The 27661-nt window shown below is 41.4% G+C and overlaps 3 protein-coding genes across 3 annotated transcripts; 2 read left to right on the forward strand and 1 right to left on the reverse strand.

Annotated features, from left to right (window-relative positions):
- Positions 1-4437: 4437 nt before the first annotated feature.
- On the reverse strand, positions 4438-5844 carry LOC306735851 (C-type isolectin Sp-CL4-like). Its single transcript, XM_079217412.1, has 6 exons — positions 5819-5844; positions 5532-5643; positions 5327-5451; positions 5066-5197; positions 4871-4979; positions 4438-4703 (listed from the first exon to the last, which is right to left on the reverse strand). The coding sequence occupies exons 2-6, from the start codon at positions 5602-5604 to the stop codon at positions 4636-4638; spliced, it is 507 nt and encodes a 168-aa protein (XP_079073538.1). The 5' UTR covers positions 5605-5643; positions 5819-5844; the 3' UTR covers positions 4438-4635.
- Positions 5845-14734: 8890 nt separating this feature from the next.
- Positions 14735-16011, forward strand: LOC306747644 (C-type isolectin Sp-CL4-like). Its single transcript, XM_079230714.1, has 6 exons — positions 14735-14760; positions 14937-15048; positions 15129-15253; positions 15383-15514; positions 15601-15709; positions 15877-16011. The coding sequence occupies exons 2-6, from the start codon at positions 14976-14978 to the stop codon at positions 15942-15944; spliced, it is 507 nt and encodes a 168-aa protein (XP_079086840.1). The 5' UTR covers positions 14735-14760; positions 14937-14975; the 3' UTR covers positions 15945-16011.
- A 2191-nt stretch (positions 16012-18202) lies between these two features.
- Positions 18203-25245, forward strand: prkag3b (protein kinase, AMP-activated, gamma 3b non-catalytic subunit; the record flags this gene model as incomplete). The annotated part of the gene is made up of 12 exons (XM_079228827.1): positions 18203-18254; positions 19391-19457; positions 20190-20296; positions 20395-20476; positions 22128-22186; positions 22343-22388; positions 22501-22555; positions 22844-22970; positions 23210-23375; positions 23630-23667; positions 24076-24222; positions 25129-25245. Exons 1-12 carry the CDS (start codon positions 18237-18239, stop codon positions 25243-25245), a joined length of 1029 nt encoding a protein of 342 aa, XP_079084953.1. The 5' UTR covers positions 18203-18236.
- Between the last annotated feature and the right edge of the window lie 2416 nt (positions 25246-27661).

Consider the following 27661-nt stretch of genomic DNA (forward strand, 5'->3'; position numbering starts at 1 on the left):
GACTGTGGTTGGCTCACGGCGCTCCGTCACCCAGAACCCACACACACAAAGCTCAGGGTCTTCACACTGACCTTTCATCTCTGGACGAGAAATGTACCCATTGCTACGCAGTCTGGACTAACACTGCAGAAAAGGAGTGGATTTTGGTTTTCAACAGAATTGTGTGCGTGTGTGTGTGTGTGTGTGTGTGCTATCAGAAGAAGGAAGTACTAACAGTAACTACTAAAAGGTCTTTTTGGGGTCAGAAAATGAACTGTTTTGTCTTTTTAGTGCTTGAATCAGAACTTGACTTAAACCTGCTTAAACCTCTATTACTGCAATGCAAAGCACTTAAAAGACCTTTCCAGTGTTTGTTCATGTTCACCCTGTCTACTAAAAATCTATAACATTGCCAACTTCAGGTCAAGTGTATTCTGAGCGTCTGAGATTCGTTGACGTTGCTTTCTGTGCGGTGTTAAAATAAATCGTCCTGCAGTAACTTGAAACATGCCGGAGACACATAATCCATCACAGCGAGCTTCACGTCCGCTTCAATTGTCAAATTGAGAATTTATTACGTGGCCTTAACCGGGCAAAGAGCGTTACCTTTTATCCCATTTACATTATTAGCATGTGGACGCGCTCATTGAGGGCGTGTGCAAACAGATATTATATATAATTACGTATTAAAAAATGAACACAAGCGGAGAAACATTCGTACATCGTCTCGTCACCGGCAACACACTAACACTCAGCAGCTGGATAAACGCTGAACGTTGAGCCACTGTGCCATCTTTTAACTTTTGTTTTAACTGTGAATAAGACACACTGGGCTTCCTCACGTGCTCCACCACAGAGCAGTGCTAGCGCTAGCTCTAGCGTTAGCTTTAGTGTTAGCGCTAGCTCTAGCTCTAGCATTAGCTTTAGTGTTAGCTCTAGCGTTAGCTTTAGTGTTAGCGCTAGCGTTAGCTTTAGCGTTAGCGTTAGCGCTAGCTTTAGCGCTAGCTTTCTGCTCTGGCTTTAGATGGAACACTGCTGCAAAGCCAGCGCTAGCTAACAGAACAGGAACTATTGACTAAGGGATTTCTAAAAAATGTCTTCATGGTTCGGCGTTAAGAAGACTGTTGAGCAACTGATTGCACAAGTGTCACATTCCTAGTCTCAGTGGAAGTAGAGAAGTGTTGAATTACATCACGTTAGAGATACTTGAAGGCTGAACAAAATGTTCAGTCGGCATCGGGTAAAATAACTAACTTGACTTTTAAAAAGGGCTTTCGTTTTGTGTGACGAGTGATTTTACACAAATTATAGTAAATCTAATTATTATTATTATAGAATATTTCTTGTAAGCGGCCAAATCCAAGTGTGTCATTAACACAAAGCTAACGCGTTTCTACCAAGTAGAGTTGAGTGTGTATAACCGGAGTGGGATTTAGGCTTTCTGTTTTGAGGGGAACCCTGTGAAGATGTGTTATTGTTTCCTCAGGATATATCTGCTGTGAGGACACCACTTGAAGTTGCAAGTGTTTTTGGTGTTTTTATCTGAAAGCCAACATCTATTGTAACAAACGGACAGGTGATGACGGGTTGGAGAGGAGAACGGAGAAACTGTCGCATGAAAACATCTACTTCCTCTTCACCTCCGTCATTATGAGCCCTGTTCCATGTCCTCCACAAGCATTGTTTTGAAAAGTGGTTTACTGCTGTCAGACGTGTGGAAGCGAACTCGTTTCATGATGTAGAAGACATCTGCAGTGGATATAAAATGTCTACACACCCTTTGTTACAATGCCAGGTTTTTGTGATGTAAAAAAACACCTTTTTTAATGTGATCGACAACGTGAACAATCCAATCGAAAAACTAACTTTTCGGTGGGAAAATAGAAAACTTACAATAACCTGGTTGCATACGTGTGCACACCCTCTTATAACTGGGGTTTGTGGCTATGATCAGAATGAACCCATCACATTCAAACTCATGTTAAATAGTAGTGATTACACACCTGCCTTCATTTAAAGTGACTGATTAATCCCAAATAAAGTTCAGCTGTTCCAGGAGGATTTTTCTGACATTTTCTGAGTTGCATTTTACTAGTGATGGCGAGATGAAGCTTCCTGAAGCATTGAAGCTTTCCATCCAATTGGTTCGCTCATGTGCCGAAGCTTCATGGAGCTTCATTTGCTCTACTGCGCCACCAAGTGGACAATACATGTAAAACAGGCAGAGTGATCATAACGACACCATGGCTTTGGTGTGTGAAGCTTTAAATGGAATAAATTATGTTTGTGACGCCAATACATCAATTATTAACTTATTAATATTGTGTCTATCTTTATGATATAATGGCGGGGTCAAAGTCAAAACTCGAAACAAATTGGGAGAGGGTTGTGATGTGACTGTGGGTCAGTGGTTAGAATATCTGACTTTCAGTCAGAGCATCGGTGTTTCAAGCCTCAGCTCTGCTTGTTGGTGTGTCCAATTTTTTTAAAGTAAAAATAAGAACTTTTCCACAGTGCTGGGCTTTTTGAGACTATTTCGCCTGCTTTATAAAATACCCTTTCACAGGCACACATGAAGCTGGGTACAGAGAGAAAGGGGGGAAATCCATTGAGTTTCTCTGCCTCTTATATTTCAAATCGCACGGCAAACCCACAAACTATTTTCTGAATCAGTCACGTGGTACGGCCGGCTCGCGAGGCTTCGAACGTCACCGCATACGTCATCGACACAAGCCTCGATACGCGCTTCACCAAAATCTACCTGGATTACTCGACACGCATTGAAGCCTCGACACGAAAGGACACATCACTACATTTTACAGCAAACGCCTCGAGAGGGATCTCATTGTTGAAAGGTATCCGTCAGGAGAAGGGTACAAAACAATGACTTTTCTTACCATGAAAAACATCTAAGACCGGTTCAAATTGAGCAAAAACATACATGAAGTCTCCCAAAAGCATGTGAGAAAACGTGTTACAGTCTGATGAAAGATCACCGCGTGTCCACCCAACACACGTCAGAGTCCAGCCATGTCTTTGAAAGTAAAGTCCACTAGTTAGAGTACAATATAACCTACAGTCCAGGGGTCAGCAACCTCTCCTATCCTAAGAGCCATTTTGACCTTTTCTCCACCAAAAAAGATTTGTCTCGAGCCGCAAAAGCTATTTGATTTCGCAGCTTATAAAGTTTTATATATAATCATATTTTATATATATATATATATATATATATAAAATATGTATAGTTTGTTGTATTTATGAAATTATAGAACAAGTATAAGATTTTTTGATATTGTATTGCTATTTTACTTAATTATAACTATCAAACTCTTATGAAAAGAAAACAAATAATTGTTGTGTCGGCTAGATTCAAGTCAAATAAAAACACAACTAAGCCCATCATGAGTCCTGTCTATATTTGTGGCTCTTCACGTGAGGTTTCCATTTTAAAACATCTTTTGCAACCAGCAGTTGAGGAATCGCTCTTCTTCGCTCATCTGCTTGATGCTTTTCAGCAGATGCTGTGTGCTTCCCGCCACACATCAAGCAGACAGGTCAGTCGGCAGTGAAATCAAATGAATACGTCCACGCAGAATTAAACTCTCTACTTTTCTCCGTGACTTTTCTTTTTCTTCATCCGTTGATAGTTTAGCGAGGGCGGGGCTCTGCAAATAATGACCAGCCACCTGCAAATTTCATTTTTATTTTCAGTGACCCAATATCACCGCAAAAGCAAAGATAATCTGGTTGTTAATATCATTCGTTCTGATCCTGGCTCGTGCTCTTGTGTGTGCGGTGTTTTAGTGCCACAGTTTTATTGAATTGTTTTGTCATGTTTTGTTATAACTGACTGGTTCTTGTTGATATGAACTACATGCATTTGACCCTAACAACGAGCAAACACAAGGGATTGTCTCTCTCCAGAGCCAGTGCTTTTTGGTCCTTCTGGGCTACTAAAGGAACATGGCTTTGTCAGAATCAATTCATTGTTGGAATTGGACTTTTCTGGGACTTTATTGATTAAAGGAAACATTTAAAATATGATGAGCCTTTTACTTTGAAAGGTGCTACCATTAAAATGCTGATTTCATTCTCCTCTTATCTCTGTCAGCACTGTTGTCATTGTTTGCCCTGTTCATGCTGCTAGCATCGTTAGCGTCTAGCCCCTGGCTAAGCTGTCGCCATGTTGAGAGCTGTGTGGAGTCAATCCCTACATTAATTCTAAACTTGTAATTTAGCACCTTTTAATGAATGTAGAGTTGACACAGCGTGGTGTCACCATGACATCTTTTGCAGAACAGAGAAGAGCTCATATTGCTGAACGTGAATGAATGAAACAAGACGCTGGAACTTGAATGCTGAAGCGTTTATTGCAGTAAAGTAAAGAAGCGTGTGTTTTGCAGGTTATCATGAAACACACTAGCCAACAGCAGCAGGTGAAGATCACATCTTCTTGGCGCAGAACAGAAAATAGTTCCAAGTAACCTTAATCTCTCTCTCTGAGACACGATGAAGTGCGAGTCCAGTTCAGGTGTTTGACGTCGCCTCAGGCCTAGAAGCTGTTCAAATGTTTAAAGGAACATTTAGAGCCAGGAGGCAGTTCACATCTAGGAGAACCGGATTGGAAATGTGAAAGCCAACAGCAGCAGGTGAAGATCACATCTTCTTGGCGCACATGTAGGCGTTCTTGTCTGCACAGTTGTCATCGTTCCAGAATTCCCAGTCTGAAAAGAAATGACAGAACACATCACATTCAGTGGCATCAGGAGTTTCAGAGTAAAACATCCTTTCAGTGGTTCATCAAACACATTGTGAGCATTAACACTGAATAATCCTGTTGGTTCACACATTTAGTCACATTTCCTGCTTCAATCGATCTCTCTGTCCTTACCTTTGTGGGTCATCTCCACGCAGTTCTCATGTCCACCAAAATTGTCTGGCTGACCAGGGTACCATTTAGTAACCTTGACCTCAGATCCATCCGAGTGTGAGAACTCCTCCTGATGAACACAAAGGTGGGGGTCAGTGATGACATGTGACACATTCTCCAAATCCGTCTGATCACAGTGAGACGTTCGCTGCTTACCCCGAATTTCCTGACTCCAATCCAGACAGATTTAAATTCAGTGTTGTCACGGCGACCGATACAAACGGCGTTCCACAACTGTTCTTCAGTTTTCATTGACACCAGTTCACCGCCTAAGCTGATGCAGTGATTCTGAAATCAACAGAAATGGGAGTCTGAGCCTTCACCAGCACTTTATCATCACACACAAGGGATGAGGGTAGACGTATTAGAATTATTATATGTGTCTGATGTGTGTCATAAAGTGTGTGTTTGCTTCACCTCTGCTCTTCTGAAGGGTGTTGGAGTCTTGAAGAGTTTAGCACAGGAATCGGCATCAATGCGGCTCCATCCGTCACCACAAGGAACATCTTTAAATTCAGCACATTTTAACTGAAGTTCTTCAGCTGTGGGAAGACAAGAGCTTTACTCAGCAAGTTCCTTGGGTTTTAGTTCAATAAGGTGTTGGTGACGGTGTGGTACTTACTGTCCCACCAGGCTGTGACAGAGTTCAGGATGCCCACCGACAGCAGGACAGCCGTTACCACAGTTAGATGCATGACTCTCTCCGTCTTAGTGCTGCTCAGCTGGAATATGACCTGCAAATGTGACAGTACTCACTTTGAATATTTGCTGGACTATTTCTCACCGGGACAGTCACAACAGTTGTGGTCCAGATTAAACCAGATATAACGTGTTGATTAGTTTGAAGTAGTTAGAGTAGAATGTAGTCATGAGCCTAACAGACGTTTGTGAAGAGAAGAAGATGCTCACCACAGATGTGTTCTGGTTCCTCGTTGCTCCTCAGTCTGATTGTCAGGTGGCTCCTTCTCTCTCTTTTAAGCTCACACCTTGTGCCCTGTGGACCTGGCAATGCTCTGCGAACTTCACCATATACACATGATTCATGATCAAGACAAACACAGCATCAAAGAACGCCCATGCAACTGAGAGACAGACTCTTGTTTAAGGTGTGTGTGGGGAAACAACTCAGTTCAGGTGAGTTGGGGTTTTGTTTCATCCCCCGGCGACTTGACGTCTGATCTGACCATGCTATACCATGCTATCTGACCATGCTATAAGATGACCGTATGCTGGAATTAAACGCTGTATTTCAGCCACATGTTCATATCAGCCTGGTGCAGCAGTTTGTGATCAGAAACCCCCTGAAGCCACAGTGTAGCTCAAACAGGGGTTTAAAGAAGCTGTGACAACACCAGTGTGCTGGATCAGCACACTTTGTGTCATAGTCTTAACCGAACAAAGTACTTTTCCATAACCTTATGTATTGTGTTATTCAACTTGCAGTGAGTGCTCACTCCAGTGGGATAACCTTCATAGTTTGTAAGTGGGTTAGAAAAATGTACTCGACACCTTGAGGTAAAATCATTGATCAGGACATTTATTCTTCGAAGAAGGAACAGAGTCAGAATCACAACATGATTTGTCAATTGCGTATCCTGAACTGCTCCATGAATGAGCAGAAAGTTTCCTCTTAAATACATTAATGACACAATCACAGAAGCTCCCATGACGTCTTCAGATTAGCTTGCATCGGCATGGTCATGATAATAAGGAACACCACGTTCTTCACACAGAGACATGTAGGCGTCCACAGTCTCAAGACTATCAGAAGGTCACTATTAAAGCATACGTATGTTTTAACAGGAGAGGAGGTCACATGAGAAGCCACAAGCCTTTACACATTATATGATTAATAATATAACTGTGAAACAGTACTTGATTAAGAGTAAATAGGTTTTTCTTCCAACAGTGTGTTACTCGCTTCATGTATTCATGTCGTTATTGTTGACAGTCCATCTTTAAGGCAGACATCACTGTTCATATTTGCATTTTATGGCTCATATGGAATAATGGCTGGTTATAAAAGTCTGTAATATGATCATTGTATGGGATTAAAGTGTTTGTCTGTGAAGGACGACGTGTTCACAGATGCTTGTCATTGTTATAAGAACAGAAAATAGTTCCAAGTAACCTTAATCTCTCTCTCTGAGACACGATGAAGTGCGAGTCCAGTTCAGGTGTTTGACGTCACCTCAGGCCTAGAAGCTGTTCAAATGTTTAAAGGAACATTTAGAGCCAGGAGGCAGTTCACATCTAGGAGAACCGGCAAAGATAGTAAGCCACTGTTTGAGTTACACGGTGGCTTCAGGGGCGGTGCAGAGCATTGACTTGTCCACAGTGCATGAGGTGTGAGTTTTTTTTATATTTAAAATGTTTATTGTAAGAAAAGAGACTTGTATGGGATTAAAATTCTAGAATTTTAATTTTAATTAACGAGACCGTTTCAGCGCGGATCAGCCGCGAAGAAACCCAGATAGCCTGATGTCAATCATCTCGCTAATTTAAGGCGGAGATTATTACATTTGCTTGACTTTGTTTAGCCAGGTACGAGAAACAGGGTCCAGACGGATTGGAGAATGTGTCACATGTCATCACTGACCCCCACCTTTGTGTTCATTAGGAGGGGTTCACACACCCGGATGGATCTGAGGTCAAGGTTACTAAATGGTACCCTGGTCAGCCAGACAATTTTGGTGGACATGAGAACTGCGTGGAGATGACCCACAAAGGTAAGGACAGAGAGATCGATTGAAGCAGGAAATGTGACTAAATGTGTGAACCAACAGGATTATTCAGTGTTAATGCTCACAATGTGTTTGATGAACCACTGAAAGGATGTTTTACTCTGAAACTCCTGATGCCACTGAATGTGATGTGTTCTGTCATTTCTTTTCAGACTGGGAATTCTGGAACGATGACAACTGTGATAGCTGTGACAACAGATAAGAACGCCATCATGTGCGCCAAGAAGATGTCATCTTCACCTGCTGCTGTTGGCTTTCACATTTCCAATCCGGTTCTCCTAGATGTGAACTGCCTCCTGGCTCTAAATGTTCCTTTAAACATTTGAACAGCTTCTAGGCCTGAGGCGACGTCAAACACCTGAACTGGACTCGCACTTCATCGTGTCTCAGAGAGAGAGATTAAGGTTACTTGGAACTATTTTCTGTTCTTATAACAATGACAAGCATCTGTGAACACGGTGTCCTTCACAGACAAACACTTTAATCCCATACAATGATCATATTACAGACTTTTATAACCAGCCATTATTCCATATGAGCCATAAACTGCAAATATGAACAGTGATGTCTGCCTTAAAGATGGACTGTCAACAATAACGACATGAATACATGAAGCGAGTAACACACACACAAACAATGAAGGTTATCCCACTGGAGTGAGCCCTCACTGCAAGTTGAATAACACAATACATAAGGTTATGGAAAAGTACTGGATAACATTCCAGTAAAAGTACAAAGTGATTTAATGATGTGTGACATTGAGGCACTGTGGTTACAAGTTCATCTGCCACAAACTAAACCTATACTTGTGGGTTGCTGCTATAGGCCGCCTAGTAAGGACATGTCATACTTATATTCTATCTGCGAAATGTTGGATAATTCTAGTGATGATTCCCGTGAAGTGTTTTTTGTGGGTGATTTAAATATGAATTGCTTATCTAACTGTCCGTTAAAGAAGAAGCTTCTTGCAGTAGCCAGTGCTTGTAACCTAACACAAACTAACACATTACCAACAACAACTAGTACAAATAAGAATGGGCTAAAATCATCTAAATGCATTGATCACTTCTTCACTAATACCCCTGAACAATGCTCTAAAACAGTGTCAGTAGTTGTTGGTTTCAGCGATCACAACTTAATAGTACTTAGAAGGAAAACTAAAATACCGAAAGCAGCCTGTAGGATTATACACAAAAGGTTATACAAACAATTCCAAAAGGAATGTTTTATGGAGGATGTAAAGAATGCAAACTGGTTAATGGTGTGTCAAGAGGAGGACCCTGTTTTGGCCCTAAGCATATTCATGAAATTATTTATTAATATTGCTGATAAACATGCACCATTAAAAAAAACAACTGTAAAGGCAAAATGTGCCCCATGGGTCAGTAGTGATTTAAAAATACCTATGGTGCAACGAAACGAGGCAAAAATAGTGGCTGAAACATCTGGCTTACTGTCTGACAGGAAAACGTACTGTAAATTAAGAAATCATGTAACTAAACTGAACAGAGGGAAAAAGAGAGAGTATTACCAGAGTAAAATTGACGACTCAAAGAATGATGGAAAAAAACTCTGGAGAATTCTGAATGATATTATGGGTAGGTCCTCACATCAAGCAATGCCTAACATAATAAATAATGGTACTTTCCTCACAAGACCAGTAGAGATTGCCAATTACTTCAATAACTACTTCATGAGTAAAGTTGATAATCACAGAAAGAACTTGTCACCCACTGATGGCTCCTCCTCATGCACACTAATTGAGAATTATATGATGAAGGATACAAACTGACATTTTGATTTTGTGCAGGTTACTTCCCCTGACATTGAGAGAATGTTGTTGTCTCTGCCTACTGATAAAATGGCTGGTATAGATCATCTCGATGGTAAGCTGTTGCGATTTGCCTCTGTTTACATATCTATTCCAATATGTCACATCTTCAACAAGTGCTTAATGTATGGCGTATGCCCAAAGGTCTGGAAAGTTGTGAAGGTGATTCCTATACCAAAGGACAAGAAATCAGCCTTCACATGTGTAAATAGTCGTCCAATTAGTATACTCCCCATTTTGAGCAAATTGTTGGAGAAAATTGTTTTCAAACAAATACAGGATTATTTTATTGTGAATAACCTCATTATTAGCTCCCAGCATGCATACAGGCCGAATCACTCAACGGCAACTGCCCTTGCCCAGCTAACTGATGACTGGCTGATACAGATGGACATTAAGAAAATGTTCGGCACAGTCTTGCTTGACTTTAGTGCTGCATTTGATGTTATTGACCATAAAATTATGATTTCCAAACTTGAAAGTTATGGATTCAGCATTACTGCACTCTCTTGGATGGTCAGTTATCTTTCTGAGAGATCACAAAGAGTCTTTTATAATGGCAGTTTATCAGACTGTAGTTACGTTAGCTGTGGAGTTCCACAAGGAAGTTGCTTAGGCCCTTTACTCTTTTCCATTTTTACAAATGATCTCCCTTTATCAATTAAGAATTCCAACATGGTAATGTATGCGGATGACACAACACTGCACAGCCAGGCTTCAAGCAAACTAGAACTCGCAACCATTCTTAATCAGGATCTGGAGAGTGTCTGATTGGGTGAAACTTAACAAATTAGCCCTGAACATTTCCCAAAGTAAATGTATTGTGTTTGGCTCAAGGAACATACTTAATGGTGACACACAGCTTCACCTGTCAATGCCAGGTTCAGCAATTGAACAGGTCAGGAAGTCCAAACTACTGGGTGTAGTGTTGGACCAACAGTTGTCGTGGTCTGAGCACATTGATGGCATTGTTACCAGAATGGGCAGGGGCATAGCTATGACCAGGAAGTGCTTTACTTATTTAACACTCTCTATTGTTTGTCAGGTGTTACACTCCCTAGTCTTTTGACACCTGCTATACTGTCCATTCATATGGTCAGTAGCTGCTAAGAAGGACATAAACAAACTACAAATCGTTCAAAACCGAGCTGCCAGATTAGCACTCCAGTGTTCAATTAGAACTAATATAGCATATATGCACTCTCGCCTGTCATGGTTCTCAATAGAAACTCTACTTCACTCTAGCCTCCTCAAGTTTTTCAGAAAGGTCATATTTAATCAGACACCTGAATACTTCTTCAATCAATTACAATATACATTTAATAGACACAACCATCTCACAAGGAACGCTAGCTCAGGTCACTTAATACCTCCAACCCCAAGAACAAACCTCCTCAAACAAACAGTTATTTTCCGTGCAATTAATGCTTGGAATTCGCTACCTCCTCATATAACTCACACTGGTAATAATCTGTCATTCAAAAAACAATTAAAGGCGCACCTCAGGACATCAATCACTTAACGTTTTCCTTTGCTTTTTAGTCATCTGATTTTCTTGTATAAGTTATGGTTGAACGGCACTAGGACTGTACTATTTTTATTTTTATTCTATTTGTATTATTTTTAACTGTTTGTTTCACGTTATGTTTTGCATGTTTTTGTATGTATTTTTGTCCTTTCTGTGGACCCCAGGAAGATTAGCGGCCGCTAAGGCGTCAGCTAATGGGGATCCAGTAAATAAACTAAACTAAACTACTTCATTCAGTTTAGACTATGACACAAAGTGTGCTGATCCAGCACACTGGTGTTGTCACAGCTTCTTTAAACCCCTGTTTGAGCTACACTGTGGCTTCAGGGGGTTTCTGATCACAAACTGCTGCACCAGGCTGATATGAACATGTGGCTGAAATACAGCGTTTAATTCCAGCATACGGTCATCTTATAGCATGGTCAGATCAGACGTCAAGTCGCCGGGGGATGAAACAAAACCCCAACTCACCTGAACTGAGTTGTTTCCCCACACACACCTTAAACAAGAGTCTGTCTCTCAGTTGCATGGGCGTTCTTTGATGCTGTGTTTGTCTTGATCATCACATTTTGCCTTTACAGTTGTTTTTTTTAATGGTGCATGTTTATCAGCAATATTAATAAATAATTTCATGAATATGCTTAGGGCCAAAACAGGGTCCTCCTCTTGACACACCATTAACCAGTTTGCATTCTTTACATCCTCCATAAAACATTCCTTTTGGAAATGTTTGTATAACCTTTTGTGTATAATCCTACAGGCTGCTTTCAGTATTTTAGTTTTCCTTCTAAGTACTATTAAGTTGTGATCGCTGAAACCAACAACTACTGACACTGTTTTAGAGCATTGTTCAGGGGTATTAGTGAAGAAGTGATCAATGCATTTAGATGATTTTAGCCCATTCTTATTTGTACTAGTTGTTGTTGGTAATGTGTTAGTTTGTGTTAGGTTACAAGCACTGGCTACTGCAAGAAGCTTCTTCTTTAACGGACAGTTAGATAACCAATCAATATTTAAATCACCCACAAAAAACACTTCACGGTAATCATCACTAGAATTATCCAACATTTCGCAGATAGAATCTAAGTATGACATGTCCTTACTAGGCGGCCTATAGCAGCAACCCACAAGTATAGGTTTAGTTTGTGGCAGATGAACTTGTAACCACAGTGCCTCAATGTCACACATCATTAAATCACTTTGTACTTTTACTGGAATGTTATCCAGTACTTTTCCATAACCTTATGTATTGTGTTATTCAACTTGCAGTGAGGGCTCACTCCAGTGGGATAACCTTCATTGTTTGTGTGTGTGTTACTCGCTTCATGTATTCATGTCGTTATTGTTGACAGTCCATCTTTAAGGCAGACATCACTGTTCATATTTGCAGTTTATGGCTCATATGGAATAGTGGCTGGTTATAAAAGTCTGTAATATGATCATTGTATGGGATTAAAGTGTTTGTCTGTGAAGGACACCGTGTTCACAGATGCTTGTCATTGTTATAAGAACAGAAAATAGTTCCAAGTAACCTTAATCTCTCTCTCTGAGACACGATGAAGTGCGAGTCCAGTTCAGGTGTTTGACGTCGCCTCAGGCCTAGAAGCTGTTTAAATGTTTAAAGGAACATTTAGAGCCAGGAGGCAGTTCACATCTAGGAGAACCGGATTGGAAATGTGAAAGCCAACAGCAGCAGGTGAAGATGACATCTTCTTGGCGCACATGATGGCGTTCTTATCTGTTGTCACAGCTATCACAGTTGTCATCGTTCCAGAATTCTCAGTCTGAAAAGAAATGACAGAACACATCACATTCAGTGGCATCAGGAGTTTCAGAGTAAAACATCCTTTCAGTGGTTCATCAAACACATTGTGAGCATTAACACTGAATAATCCTGTTGGTTCACACATTTAGTCACATTTCCTGCTTCAATCGATCTCTCTGTCCTTACCTTTGTGGGTCATCTCAACGCAGTTCTCATGTCCACCAAAATTGTCTGGCTGACCAGGGTACCATTTAGTAACCTTGACCTCAGATCCATCCGGGTGTGTGAACCCCTCCTAATGAACACAAAGGTGGGGGTCAGTGATGACATGTGACACATTCTCCAATCCGTCTGGACCCTGTTTCTCGTACCTGGCTAAACAAAGTCAAGCAAATGTAATAATCTCCACCTTAAATTAGCGAGATGATTGACATCAGGCTATCTGGGTTTCTTCGCGGCTGATCCGCGCTGAAACGGTCTCGTTAATTAAAATTAAAATTCTAGAATTTTAATCCCATACAAGTCTCTTTTCTTACAATAAACATTTTAAATATAAAAAAAACTCACACCTCATGCACTGTGGACAAGTCAATGCTCTGCACCGCCCCTGAAGCCACCGTGTAACTCAAACAGTGGCTTACTATCTTTGCCGGTTCTCCTAGATGTGAACTGCCTCCTGGCTCTAAATGTTCCTTTAAACATTTGAACAGCTTCTAGGCCTGAGGCGACGTCAAACACCTGAACTGGACTCGCACTTCATCATGTCTCAGAGAGAGAGATTAAGGTTACTTGGAACTATTTTCTGTTCTTATAACAATGACAAGCATCTGTGAACACGGTGTCCTTCACAGACAAACACTTTAATCCCATACAATGATCATATTACAGACTTTTATAACCAGCCATTATTCCATATGAGCCATAAAATGCAAATATGAACAGTGATGTCTGCCTTAAAGATGGACTGTCAACAATAACGACATGAATACATGAAGCGAGTAACACACTGTTGGAAGAAAAACCTATTTACTCTTAATCAAGTACTGTTTCACAGTTATATTATTAATCATATAATGTGTAAAGGCTTGTGGCTTCTCATGTGACCTCCTCTCCTGTTAAAACATACGTATGCTTTAACAGTGACCTTCTGATAGTCTTGAGACTGTGGGCGCCTACATATCTCTGTGTGAAGAACGTGGTGTTCCTTATTATCATGACCATGCCGATGCAAGCTAATCTGAAGACGTCATGGGAGCTTCTGTGATTGTGTCATTAATGTATTTAAGAGGAAACTCTCTGCTCATTCATGGAGCAGTTCAGGATACGCAATTGACAAATCATGTTGTGATTCTGACTCTGTTCCTTCTTCGAAGAATAAATGTCCTGATCAATGATTTTACCTCAAGGTGTCGAGTACATTTTTCTAACCCACTTACAAACTATGAAGGTTATCCCACTGGAGTGAGCACTCACTGCAAGTTGAATAACACAATACATAAGGTTATGGAAAAGTACTTTGTTCGGTTAAGACAATGACACAAAGTGTGCTGATCCAGCACACTGGTGTTGTCACAGCTTCTTTAAACCCCTGTTTGAGCTACACTGTGGCTTCAGGGGGTTTCTGATCACAAACTGCTGCACCAGGCTGATATGAACATGTGGCTGAAATACAGCGTTTAATTCCAGCATACGGTCATCTTATAGCATGGTCAGATCAGACGTCAAGTCGCCGGGGGATGAAACAAAACCCCAACTCGCCTGAACTGAGTTGTTTCCCCACACACACCTTAAACAAGAGTCTGTCTCTCAGTTGCATGGGCGTTCTTTGATGCTGTGTTTGTCTTGATCATGAATCATGTGTATATGGTGAAGTTCGCAGAGCATTGCCAGGTCCACAGGGCACAAGGTGTGAGCTTAAAAGAGAGAGAAGGAGCCACCTGACAATCAGACTGAGGAGCAACGAGGAACCAGAACACATCTGTGGTGAGCATCTTCTTCTCTTCACAAACGTCTGTTAGGCTCATGACTACATTCTACTCTAACTACTTCAAACTAATCAACACGTTATATCTGGTTTAATCTGTACCATAACTGTTGTGACTGTCCCGGTGAAGAAATAGTCCAGCAAATATTCAAAGTGAGTACTGTCACATTTGCAGGTCATATTCCAGCTGAGCAGCACTAAGACGGAGAGAGTCATGCATCTAACTGTGGTAACGGCTGTCCTGCTGTCGGTGGGCATCCTGAACTCTGTCACAGCCTGGTGGGACAGTAAGTACCACACCGTCACCAACACCTTATTGAACTAAAACCCAAGGAACTTGCTGAGTAAAGCTCTTGTCTTCCCACAGCTGAAGAACTTCAGTTAAAATGTGCTGAATTTAAAGATGTTCCTTGTGGTGACGGATGGAGCCGCATTGATGCCGATTCCTGTGCTAAACTCTTCAAGACTCCAACACCCTTCAGAAGAGCAGAGGTGAAGCAAACACACACTTTATGACACACATCAGACACATATAATAATTCTAATACGTCTACCCTCATCCCTTGTGTGTGATGATAAAGTGCTGGTGAAGGCTCAGACTCCCATTTCTGTTGATTTCAGAATCACTGCATCAGCTTAGGCGGTGAACTGGTGTCAATGAAAACTGAAGAACAGTTGTGGAACGCCGTTTGTATCGGTCGCCGTGACAACACTGAATTTAAATCTGTCTGGATTGGAGTCAGGAAATTCGGGGTAAGCAGCGAACGTCTCACTGTGATCAGACGGATTTGGAGAATGTGTCACATGTCATCACTGACCCCCACCTTTGTGTTCATCAGGAGGAGTTCTCACACTCGGATGGATCTGAGGTCAAGGTTACTAAATGGTACCCTGGTCAGCCAGACAATTTTGGTGGACATGAGAACTGCGTGGAGATGACCCACAAAGGTAAGGACAGAGAGATCGATTGAAGCAGGAAATGTGACTAAATGTGTGAACCAACAGGATTATTCAGTGTTAATGCTCACAATGTGTTTGATGAACCACTGAAAGGATGTTTTACTCTGAAACTCCTGATGCCACTGAATGTGATGTGTTCTGTCATTTCTTTTCAGACTGGGAATTCTGGAACGATGACAACTGTGCAGACAAGAACGCCTACATGTGCGCCAAGAAGATGTGATCTTCACCTGCTGCTGTTGGCTTTCACATTTCCAATCCGGTTCTCCTAGATGTGAACTGCCTCCTGGCTCTAAATGTTCCTTTAAACATTTGAACAGCTTGTAGGCCTGAGGCGACGTCAAACACCTGAACTGGACTCGCACTTCATCGTGTCTCAGAGAGAGAGATTAAGGTTACTTGGAACTATTTTCTGTTCTGCGCCAAGAAGATGTGATCTTCACCTGCTGCTGTTGGCTAGTGTGTTTCATGATAACCTGCAAAACACACGCTTCTTTACTTTACTGCAATAAACGCTTCAGCATTCAAGTTCCAGCGTCTTGTTTCATTCATTCACGTTCAGCAATATGAGTTCTTCTCTGTTCTGCAAAAGATGTCATGGTGACACCACGCTGTGTCAACTCTACATTCATTAAAAGGTGCTAAATTACAAGTTTATAATTAATGTAGGGATTGACTCCACACAGCTCTCAACATGGCGACAGCTTAGCCAGGGGCTAGACGCTAACGATGCTAGCAGCATGAACAGGGCAAACAATGACAACAGTGCTGACAGAGATAAGAGGAGAATGAAATCAGCATTTTAATGGTAGCACCTTTCAAATAAAAGGCTCATCATATTTTATATGTTTCTTTTAATCAATAAAGTCCCAGAAAAGTCCAATTCCAACAATGAATTGATTCTGACAAAGCCGGATATTTCCATGTTCCTACAGTAGTCCAGAAGGACAAAAAGCACTGGCTCTGGAGAGAGACATTCCCTTTTGTTTGCTCGTTGTTCGGGTCAAATTTGACAGCAGTAAATATTCCCTTAACGTCATTCTTTAAGCCTGAGATTTTTTGACCCAAAATAAACAGCAATGTAAATATTTTAACAGATGTAACAGATGTTATTTAGTGCCACTACTTAAAAATGTGAAATGGTGTAAAACACTTGTGATGAAAAGCATCATATGATGGTTTCACCTGAGTATTGTCTCCATAATCCATACTTCATGCTTTTTTTACTCAGAAACAATGTGCATGAGCTCAGGTCTGCTCTCACTGCTCACCACTCCATGTGTGTTTGCAGCATTCTCTGATAACAGACATTAAACAGGGGAAGTTATTGCATTCTGTATCGTCACTTCACTCTCGTACAGTCACAGCTCATAACCTGAGGACATGCCGGTGTTCTCACCAAGCTGCTCTGTTCAATAACACCAAAAGAAGAGGAGTAACTGAGCACAGTTTCACTATTTGAATTTGAACTACGTGAACACTTGTAGTCAAGCGTAATATCTGAATAATACAAGACTAACAGTGTTCCCACTTGTGTTTCATTACTTGAATTAGTTGATTTGTATTAATGTTGAATCAAAAGCAAACTTACACAATACCTTACAGTGACCAGTAAATACAAGCGTTCATTCAACTATTCACAAGTTATAGCTATCATATCATTTCGTTGTTTTTCACAAATACACTACATGTATTATAATAATCTTTCCCCACTCGCTTATTTTCTCATTGCACAGCTCGTCTTCCTCTGTTGCTCTGCCTTCAGCCTGCAGCGCTGCTTTCAGTGCAGCTGGTTTTAAGGAGAAGCTTTCATCCAATCAGATTTCTCCGGAGATGTCTTGTGTGTGCAGTGTTTTTGAACTAAATGTGACTGGTTGTTGATTTGGACAACATGCATTGTCCGCGCTTATGGGGCTATGGTCCGTCCCTGATGTGGGCTATACGGCACTGAAGGCCCAGGTAGAAATTGCACGGCCCGCCACTGCAGATTGCACATACTTTGATGATTTGCTTTGGTAAATGATCAATAATACAGTGTTTAGATTACAGGATTAGACACTTTAGTTTGTTCTACAACTGAATTGAGATTTGTGCGATTTCTGTTCTTATTGTGTTGTTGTTTGTTTTCCCTCCAAATTGTTTCATGCCGCAGCCTGAAGTTCTCACCAATAGATGATACAGAAAAGTGCTTCATAATGTCTGTCACCATACTAGGGTATCTCTCTCTCTCTCTCTCTCTCTCTCTGAATGCCACAGGCCTCTCACCCCTCTCAGTCCAGATTTAGACCTCAGTCTTTCCCCGACATTCACACCCTGCTGGCCGCTGCTGCACAGATTCCTCTCTCCCCCCTCAGTACCTCGTCCTTCCCTCCCGTCCCACGTCTCTGCCCTTCCTCGCGGTGCCGGGGCTTCGTGGTCCGACATGGTGGGAGCTGACAGGTGTCCCAGCTGGCCAGCGGGTCGGGGGCTGTAGTCCAGGTCTTCTTCGCCAGGCGGTCCGGTTCCTCTCCGGACCATGGAGCCTCTTGCGGAGGTAAGGCGCTCTGCTACCCTCCACGATGGCCTGTGTTTGGACCGAGAAGCTGCAAAGAAAATAACATTTAAATACATTGAAGGTTAACTTTTCTTTGCATCCGTCTGAATTTACCATCTAAAAGTAACAGAGTGTCTGTGTGCACTGATTCTGATTTGTATTTCATTATTCTAGCTTTAGTTTCTTCATTTTCTCATTTTGTTCACATTTGCTATTTTCCTTCAACGTATAATGTTTATTCTGACAATGTTTGTTTGTTTACTGCCGAACACCAAACTTAACAAGACCACTGCAGGGTCGAAACCCAACACTTGGCTGCAGCGTGTGGTGAGTCGGCTAAAGCATCGACACATTGCGACAGGAATAGTAAGCAGTAGTGTCTCTTATGGGGATTTAAATGTTCATGTGTTATTAAGTGTACTGAATATACATCTCATGTAATTGAGGACTGCTTTCATTTAATACAATATATTCATGCTGTTTCTTTTTGTTTTTTGTTTACAATTTCCTTTTCTGGACTCGTCTAAAGTGTTCCTGTGTAATTAAAATGACTTTGTAAGAACAGACCCGACCTCAGCGTTGGAGCTTCAGAGTTTATTCGTGTCCAAACTGACCCCAACACTGACGGAGCATTTACTGACAGCTTTACTGCTCCTCTGCAACAGCTGTCTGCTCCGGATGCATCCATCTCTCTCTCGCCCTCTGGCTATCTCAGCAAAATATACATTTCATACCAAGAATTCCAAAATAGGTTAGGCACTAATGTGACATTTAAATATCTTGCTGAGAGAGCAGCTTCCACCTGATGTCACCTCCATGCTCTGCAGATTTGCCGTAGTTGTCATTACCAAGCTTTTCCCCCTTCACATTCCCCACTGACAGCCTGTCTTCGAGTCAGTTGTCACAACCACAACCTCAATACTGACGTCCGCCAGCAGCTTCTTGTCCTCCTGCCATGACATGCACGGGCCAAACCGATAGAAGCTCCTCCCAGCTGCCTCTGCAGCGACTGTGTCAGTTCCAACAACATGTCAGAGGGTGATCCCTTAGGGAGCACCAGGCCCGTCCCGGATGGGGTCACTGCAGAGCCGTGTGTTGAGTTGATTCTAAGCTGTTGATGTTCTCCCGTTCCCCAGGTCCCGTTATTTGAGATTGACCAGGATGAGGGAGAGGAAGAGGATGCTCTCTTAACGAAGGGCAGAGGTAAAGGAGAGGAGATTGTGTCACCTTTTGACTTCTATTCCTGCGCTTGTTCTGCCTTGACAGACGGCTTTTATCACGACTAATACGTACCCAACATGTATCGTGATTATTGCAAAGAAAAAACTGACTTTATAAGAAGTGGCCGTGGTCTCAGTGACGTCACCCATTGGCAACTTCCATGAACTGAAAACCCACTGACGAAAATACAGACAACTCCCAGACTGTACAACACCGGGGTTGCGACCTGTCAATCACCTTGTAGCCCCGCCCTAAAGCATCCCCTGCTTTATGGTCTGTTTGACTCTAAATGACCATAATGTACTAAATGAGCATCATGCTGTATTGAAGAAGACTTGAAACTAGAGATTGAGACATAAACTCATGTTTACAATGTTTACTGAGGGAATACATCAAGAGAAGTAGAGTCATTTATATAGACTTCTATACAGCCAGAGGAGTCGCCCCCTGGTGGTCAGGAGAGAGAATGCAGCTTTAACACATGAAGCATAGACTTCTATACAACCAGAGGAGTCACCCCCTGGTGGTCAGGAGAGAGAATGCAGCTTTAACACATGAAGCATAGACTTCTATACAACCAGAGGAGTCACCCCCTGGTGGTCAGGAGAGAGAATGCAGCTTTAAGGATCTTCCACATTCCACATTCCTGTGTTTTCAGTTGTTCATTTGTCGGCGGCTGTACGTTTGCAACACATGCTCTTGCGCCTCCTGCAGGCACAGACCCGGACCCGTTCATATACATGAACTTCATGAAGAGTCACTGCTGCTACGATGCCATGCCCACTAGCTCCAAACTGGTCATTTTTGACACAACACTACAGGTATGGAGTACTTTTTTTTTAACAGCAAAAAGACCCACAACTGCATGACTGTTGAGTTGTATTGATTAAAAACCCGTGTGTGTGTGTGTTCATGTCAGGTGAAGAAGGCTTTCTTCGCTCTGGTGGCCAACGGGGTGAGGGCCGCTCCGCTGTGGGACGCCAAGCTGAAGTGTTTTGTGGGTGAGCCCTAATACGTCTCTGTCTACACCGCTGCCTCTCTTGCATCCAGTGATGATCTACCAATGAGCTGAGTCCCCTCATCGGGCAATAAAAGTGCTTCCACCCAGTTTAGCTGTTGCATATTAATGTTCAAAACTTCCTGAGAAAACAGGGAAAGACACATTATATTCCTATGTTAAAGCATTTTCAGCATCTTGTGCAACCTGGGTCATATTTTCCATATTTTGCGTCCAATTTCCCCCACCGATCTAAACCATTTGGAAACTATGCTAAAGTAATGATGCGTAGATATATTCTTTCATAGCTTGCAGAGCTACCTCCTGTTCCAGCTCCCCGATAATAAAAGAACTCTGTTATCATGCACGTGTTTAAAAAAATAAATCAAATCAAACAACAAAAATACGACAATTATTTTGTCGTAAAACACACAATGTTTTTAATCATGAACACCAATTAATAATAACAATGTGGCCGAGCTTTCGGTGCCACCTGTTGGTCCTTTGATGAACTGCCGTCACCATTCATTTGGGAGTGATCAGGTTGAAGGCTCCGGTTTCCTGACAAATGATGCCGGCCCAGATTATGCGCTCGCACATTAAGAGGGAAGCAGGTCAGCGTCAAGACATTTGTGTTGCATCACAAATCCTCACTGAACACGTCGGCCGGGTCAGTGTGAGGTCACGTTTTGCTCAGAATGGAAACGGCAACAGCCTTGAACACACGTGCACAGAAGACACACCTTTTGAATGAATAAAGAATGCAGATCTGTATTTAGAGCCTCAGTGGGCAACAATCTAAAGTGTGTTAGAGAAGAGCAATACTTCACAGATTGTCATTATTAATGCTTTTGTATTTCTCGTGAGAAAACTCTGATAAACGTGTCCAAACTGTTTCATTTGTTTGGTTCCATGTAAACCCTTTTTATTGTATTTTATTTTGCTCACTCTTCCTGTGCATCCTATCTCAACTATCCCGCTGTCACGCGAGTGGTTATGGATTATGTATTTAAAGATAAACGCTGTGAGCACAACAACCCATAGTTCCCACATTAGAAAAGCAATCACCTTTTAACTAAATGCAGACGTTTCCTTCTGCGGCCTTTAATACTACTACTACTACTACTACTACTAATAATAATAATACATTTCATTTTTAAACGCACTTTTCTCTCAAAAGAAACTCACAGTGCCATAGAGCCAATATATAGTAAAACAAATAAACACATAGTTTAAATATTATTAAAGCGTTCTTTCTCTTTCAGTCTGCTGATTCACTATGAATGAATTATGAACACACACACACACACACACACACACACACACACACACACACACATATATATATATACAAATATATATATGCATATATATATATATATATGTATATATATATATATATATATATATATATATATATATATATATATATATATATATATATATATCTTGTACGGATGCAACTCTGCTCACTTTATTAGTTTATTAACACCTTTTTTTAAGTTTGAAACTTAAAAAAAGTTTTGTGTAATATGGAAGAAACTTTGAGGGATATCATTTACGCTAGTGACAACTGATACATCTATGTTTCCAATGTGTGTGTGTGTGTGTGTGTGTGTGTGTGTGTGTGTGTGTGTGTGTGTGTGTGTGTGCAGGTATGCTGACCATCACTGACTTCATCAACATTCTCCATCGTTATTACAAGTCTCCTCTGGTGAGCTGTGGGACCTTTTGGATTAAACATGTGCAGCACTTAAACACCGTGGTGTCAAATTATCCAGTTGTATAAAAAATATGCAAGAAGCTATGAATAACTAAATATATATCCATATGGTCCTCACATGCTGACGGATGTTTGTTCTGTCTGCAGGTTCAGATCTATGAGCTGGAAGAACACAAGATAGAGACGTGGAGAGGTCTGTACAGCACGATCATATCCTGATATAGTTTGTTTACTTATGAATAAATCATTACATGCATTTTGTTTTTGTTTGTGTTAATAAGGTATTTCTTTCTCTCTCTGTGCAGAGATCTACCTCCAGTACTCCATCAACAGGCTGATCAGCATCACTCCTGACTGCAGGTGAAACCAGTCTTTGAAATAAGTCATTAAAGTCACAGTTAACATTTCATCATTTAAAATGCAATACGTCATAAAATCAATTCAATTCTCATTTCAGCGTCGAACATACATTCTCTCTGATTTCACAATGTTTACTGAGGGAATAAATCAAGTGAGGAGTCATTTCTCTCAGACTTCTATACAACCATAGGAGTCCTATTGTTTATCTTAAAGAGAGCATAAAGAGTCTCATCATTCCCTCCCGTGTATTTATTCTCACCTTAATCATAAGTTTTATCGTCTCCTCAGTCTGTTTGACGCCATCTACTCCTTGTTGAAGAATAAGATCCACCGCCTGCCGGTCATCGACCCGGCGTCGGGGAACGTCCTCCACATCCTCACTCACAAGCGCATCCTCAAGTTCCTCCACATCTTCGTGAGACTTCTTCCTTTTGGAATAAACACGTATTAAGCCTTTCAGCATGCATCTCTTTATGTCATTCAAAAGGACTCTGAAAATGTCTGTCCTCCAAATAAGAATAACAAATGAGAGGCATCATCCCTAGAAAATACTTCAACTTCACAATAAAAGATGTTTTCTTTTATTCTGAAAATAAATAGATACATATATATGTATGATTTCTATTAAATAATAATAAAACGTATCCCCTCCAGGGATCAATGATGCCTAAACCCAGGTTTCTTCAGAAGCGCATCAATGAAGTGGGGATCGGTACCTTCAAACAGATCGCGACGGTCCAGGAATCGGCGTCCGTCTTTGACGCTCTGACCATTTTCGTAGAGCGAAGAGTGTCCGCTCTGCCCGTCGTCAACGAGAAAGGTAGCGCAACGTCACACTTGGCATTTGGTGCTTTAAAAACAATGCATTTGATCACTGTTGGACTGAAGGAGTCCTTCCTTCAACTCTTCGCCCAGCGTGGTTCACCTTCAGGCCAGCAGTCAAGAGTGGATGCCATTTTTTCTTTCTTGTGTGTTTTATCAACTTCCAGTAAAACTCTCAGATGTTCTTTCATGCGTAATGTTTTTGTGTTGACGTTGTCCGTGTCCACATCTCTGTGTGTGTCTCCTCTGTAGGGAAAGTGGTGGCGCTGTACTCCAGGTTTGATGTCATTGTGAGTTTCCATCCTATGAGTCATGTGATTCATTCATTCCATCGTCGTGCTCAGTCAGATAGTTTTATGTTGTTTTTGACTTGTTGACTTTTCATCTTCCACTTTGGGAATAAAATACAACAATTTTGATAGTGATTACAACTCAGAAAAGGACCACTGTAAAAAGTAAAATTGCCTTCTAGAAAAAAAAACGTAATCAGCTCACCAGTGAAAGAACAGTGTTGTACCTCTAATGAATGCCCAACACATACATGTATACATGTATATATATATATATATATATATATATATATATATATATATATATATATATATATATATATATATATATATATAAATATATATATAGTTGCTGGTATTGCTGCACACTATTGTTTAAAACAAATGTTTTCCTACTCCATCATTCAGAACTTAGCCGCCCAGAAAAACTACAACAACCTGAACATGACGATGCGGGAGGCCATTTCCTCCAGAGCCTGCTGTATGGAGGGGGTCCTCAAGTGCTACCCCTACGAAACGCTGGAGACCATCATCGACCGCATTGCCAAGGCGGAGGTACCACACATGCACCACCAGTCTGACGAGACAAGTCTTTGTTTGAATAACGTTCACATATTGATTGGTGGAGTCGTGGTTTTGGCAAGATCGCAGTATTATTTTCTGTCTGGTCTCCACTGAACGCTCATTCAAAGCGATTGGTTTTAGGTTTTTGTGCTCAATTATTGGGCAGGGATTATGTGAAAATGAAGAGGATATAAGATAAATTGCTAAATTAGATAAAGCTTTCAAAATTTGTTTTGTATCCAGCTGAGATCCAAATGCACACCTCCTGCTTGGTAATTGCTCTGTTAGCTCATTTGACCCAGCTGATGGTGGTTTTATATGATTGGTTAAGGTTAGTTGGTTATCCCACATCACATATGATTGGCACGATTCTGGCACGAGTTAAAGTGAATATACAATAAAACAAATCAAGAGGGATTTGGACAGCAATTATAATTCACTAACTTACAAAACATACAGTTAATATGGTCTCCTCAAAGCCACCAGACTCCATTCAGACAACAGTTGTTCATGAAAACCCACTTCATCCCAACGTATCATAGTCTTTCCACTGTTCCAACAATCACCAACTCTGGTTTGGTTGAAATCGGTTCATCAAGTTGGACGTAAAAAGAAACAGCCGTTATATGCACTGCTCAAAGCCACCGGACTCCATTGACAGAGCCCATCACAGATATTTTCAGCGGGTTTTCTTGCGTTTAACAAAACAACTTCATTCACTCGTTAATTCTGGTAGAAAACAGGTGTAATACTGTCTAATAACACAGTGAGCATTTCAATTTACTGTTTAGAACTGTCACCTTTCCAGTTTCTTATTTCTCTGATGATACAATGGCATCTTCATTGGCTGTAGAAGCATTTAAATCAAACATTATAAAAGAACGATTTCCCTTTCAGGTGCATCGTTTGGTTTTGGTGGACGGTGACGATGTGGTGAGAGGGATTGTCTCCCTGTCTGACCTTCTCCAAGCCTTGGTTCTCACTCCTGCAGGTATTGACGCTCTGTACTCCTGACTCCAACCCTTCCATTCACTCTTTCTCTGAATCCCCCGGTTGTCCGTCCATCTGCCTTCAAATCTTTCGAAAAAGCTTCCTCCTCTCTGCTCATCCGTGGAAATAAATCTTCTGATGTCAAAATTCCAACTTTCCTCCCTCGCCTCGAAGTATACGTCCCAAGATGAAGTGCCGTTATTGGACAACCCCACCCCCTTCTACACAAAGATCAACCTCTGGAATATTTTCCTAAACCTTTGCTGTGATCAAACGAACCAACGTCAGCCAACCATCTCATCTGAAACCTCATGGAGAACTAACCTCTTTACATGTATTCTAAAACTCTCATTAGACGCATTAAAACAAAATGAAAGGACACATCCTGCCCCTGTAGGATGAACAAAAGCCCTCAGCAAAAACCCACTTTTCCCTCCGCCAAACCAATCAAGAAGCCCCCCCTCCCACCCCACCCTTCGTCTTCACGCTGAAATCCCTCCTCTGAAACCACGGAGCCACCAGCACCTCTTAGCCGACACCTCCCAGGTAGGACGCCCAACCTGAGCTGCTGGTTGGCTGCCTGTCTGAGCTTGCATCTTCACGTTTCCTTTGAATTACAAAGTCTCCGCTGCTGCCTGTTGTGGCTCTTCTGTAGATTCTCCAAAAGGATCACATGAGGGGGAATTGGTATAATGAGCTATTTATACCTCAATAAGGCAGTGATCTCATATCATTTACCATCAAGGTGACTCATTGTTATGTTGTACCATTCCCACCCATCTCTGCTTTAAGAATCTGTTAACATCTGGGGGACAGATGTGATGTGATGGCACAATCAAATTGAGATTTTATTATAACGTTTGAGTGGTTTTGGGGACTGGTGCCTGTTCGGAACAAGCTTTTTCCGATCTTGAGTTTTCTGGAATGCAGAATAAGATTTTGCCTGGTTTTCCACAAAATTCTAGTTTTAACCTTTAAGACTTCTTATCCATGTTGGCTAAAAAAAACTGGGCAAACTCATCATGTGCTCAGATTGAAAGCTGCTACGTCATGGTGCTCACATGTTGGGGTGGCAGATCTCAAAAAGCAAGCCTGCGTTATCGTCCTCGTCCCGTGTCAGCATGTCATTACAAGAATGCTGGAGTAACATCATACCAGATTTACCAGTAATACAAGCGGCCATCTTGGAGGAACTATTAGGTTTTTTGCGTGGGATGTGCGGCTTTGACATTTCCCATTTGATTTCACGAGTTCTCCAGTGGTGGTCACACCTGCTTCCAGCAGACAGTAAATCATCTCGTCAAAGAGCGATGTGATCAAAAAGACAACATCCATGTTGTTTGACTGCAGTATTATCAATTTTTCCTGGTTCATCTGATATGATGTGAATGGGTTTCAGCCTTGATGAAACTGTAGCATTAGACTTTATGCTCGTTTTCACTCTACAAACACTGTAAATATGTGTTTAATTTGAACGGTATAAGAGTGTGTTTTTTAGTTGAAGTGAGGTCATAGTTTCTCGTCACACAAGTGTGAGAATTTAAACTTAACAAAGTGAAAACCTTTTCCTCTGTTGTTTGATCTTTTCCAGATATTTACGAGGGATCGCGCTGTCAAGACTGAAGAAAACCAGATGCAGGTTGATCACTGGTTTCAATCACAGTCCGGAAGACGAATACGGAACGAGAAAGTGCAAATCAGCCTCCTCTTTGAGCAACACTAATGTGCCCTTGAGCAAGGCACCCAATACTAAAGTGATGCGGCTCAGTGGCAGCCAGTAGAAGACTGTGGTTTTGCTGGGACGCTACCAGTTCGGAACTATTTACAGGTTGTGGCTGGAAAATGGCTTCAAACCAATGAACCACATCCAGAGACTTTTTAAACCGACCTTGACAAATTATATTGGATTTTTGTTGTTATTTGCAAATATTTTTTCTTGGAAATTGGAAACTGTCCTCTCCCAAAAGACTTATTACGACCCATAGTTCCATCTGTTGTTACCCAGGGACCTCTAGCACCTCGGGAGCAGAGGAGGAAGTCAGGTGGCGTAGGGTAAAGAGCATCAGAGGTCGCCAAGTCCCGCCCTACTGTGCTGTGATTGGATAATACTGCGGGACTAGACAGAACATTTTTGGGAAAGAAAAATATTGTAATCGGGGTCCCCAAAATTGAGTTGTTTAAAAAAAAGAAGATGTTTATTGGTTTGTACTTGACTTTCTGGTCTTAGAATGACTACAAATGATTCATTGATGTATTGAAAATATTGGATCTTGGAATTGTGGATTCACATTTGCGTGAATGCACTTCTGCTCCGGTCATAATTTTCATTTAACTGTTTCTTGGTTGTTACACTTTTCCTGACCTACGATGAGTTAATGATACCTTCACATTGTTAGTATGTTACCATATTATAATCCATATTCCCTTATTTCTGTTTTCT

This window comes from Taurulus bubalis (genome assembly GCF_910589615.1).
Source record: "Taurulus bubalis genome assembly, chromosome: 1".
Taxonomy (NCBI): domain Eukaryota; kingdom Metazoa; phylum Chordata; class Actinopteri; order Perciformes; family Cottidae; genus Taurulus; species Taurulus bubalis.

What these genes read in the sequence shown, in the direction of transcription:
- LOC306735851 (XM_079217412.1), bottom strand. Translation starts at nt 5,604, where the DNA reads ATGCATCTAACTGTGGTAACGGCTGTCCTGCTGTCGGTGGGCATCCTG. An exon ending in TGTCACAGCCTGGTGGGACA is followed by an intron (nt 5,452 to 5,531) that starts GTAAGTACCACA and finishes GTCTTCCCACAG; the next exon opens with CTGAAGAACTTCAGTTAAAA. An exon ending in CGTGGAGATGACCCACAAAG is followed by an intron (nt 4,704 to 4,870) that starts GTAAGGACAGAG and finishes ATTTCTTTTCAG; the next exon opens with ACTGGGAATTCTGGAACGAT.
- LOC306747644 (XM_079230714.1), top strand. Translation starts at nt 14,976, where the DNA reads ATGCATCTAACTGTGGTAACGGCTGTCCTGCTGTCGGTGGGCATCCTG. An exon ending in TGTCACAGCCTGGTGGGACA is followed by an intron (nt 15,049 to 15,128) that starts GTAAGTACCACA and finishes GTCTTCCCACAG; the next exon opens with CTGAAGAACTTCAGTTAAAA. An exon ending in CACCCTTCAGAAGAGCAGAG is followed by an intron (nt 15,254 to 15,382) that starts GTGAAGCAAACA and finishes TGTTGATTTCAG; the next exon opens with AATCACTGCATCAGCTTAGG.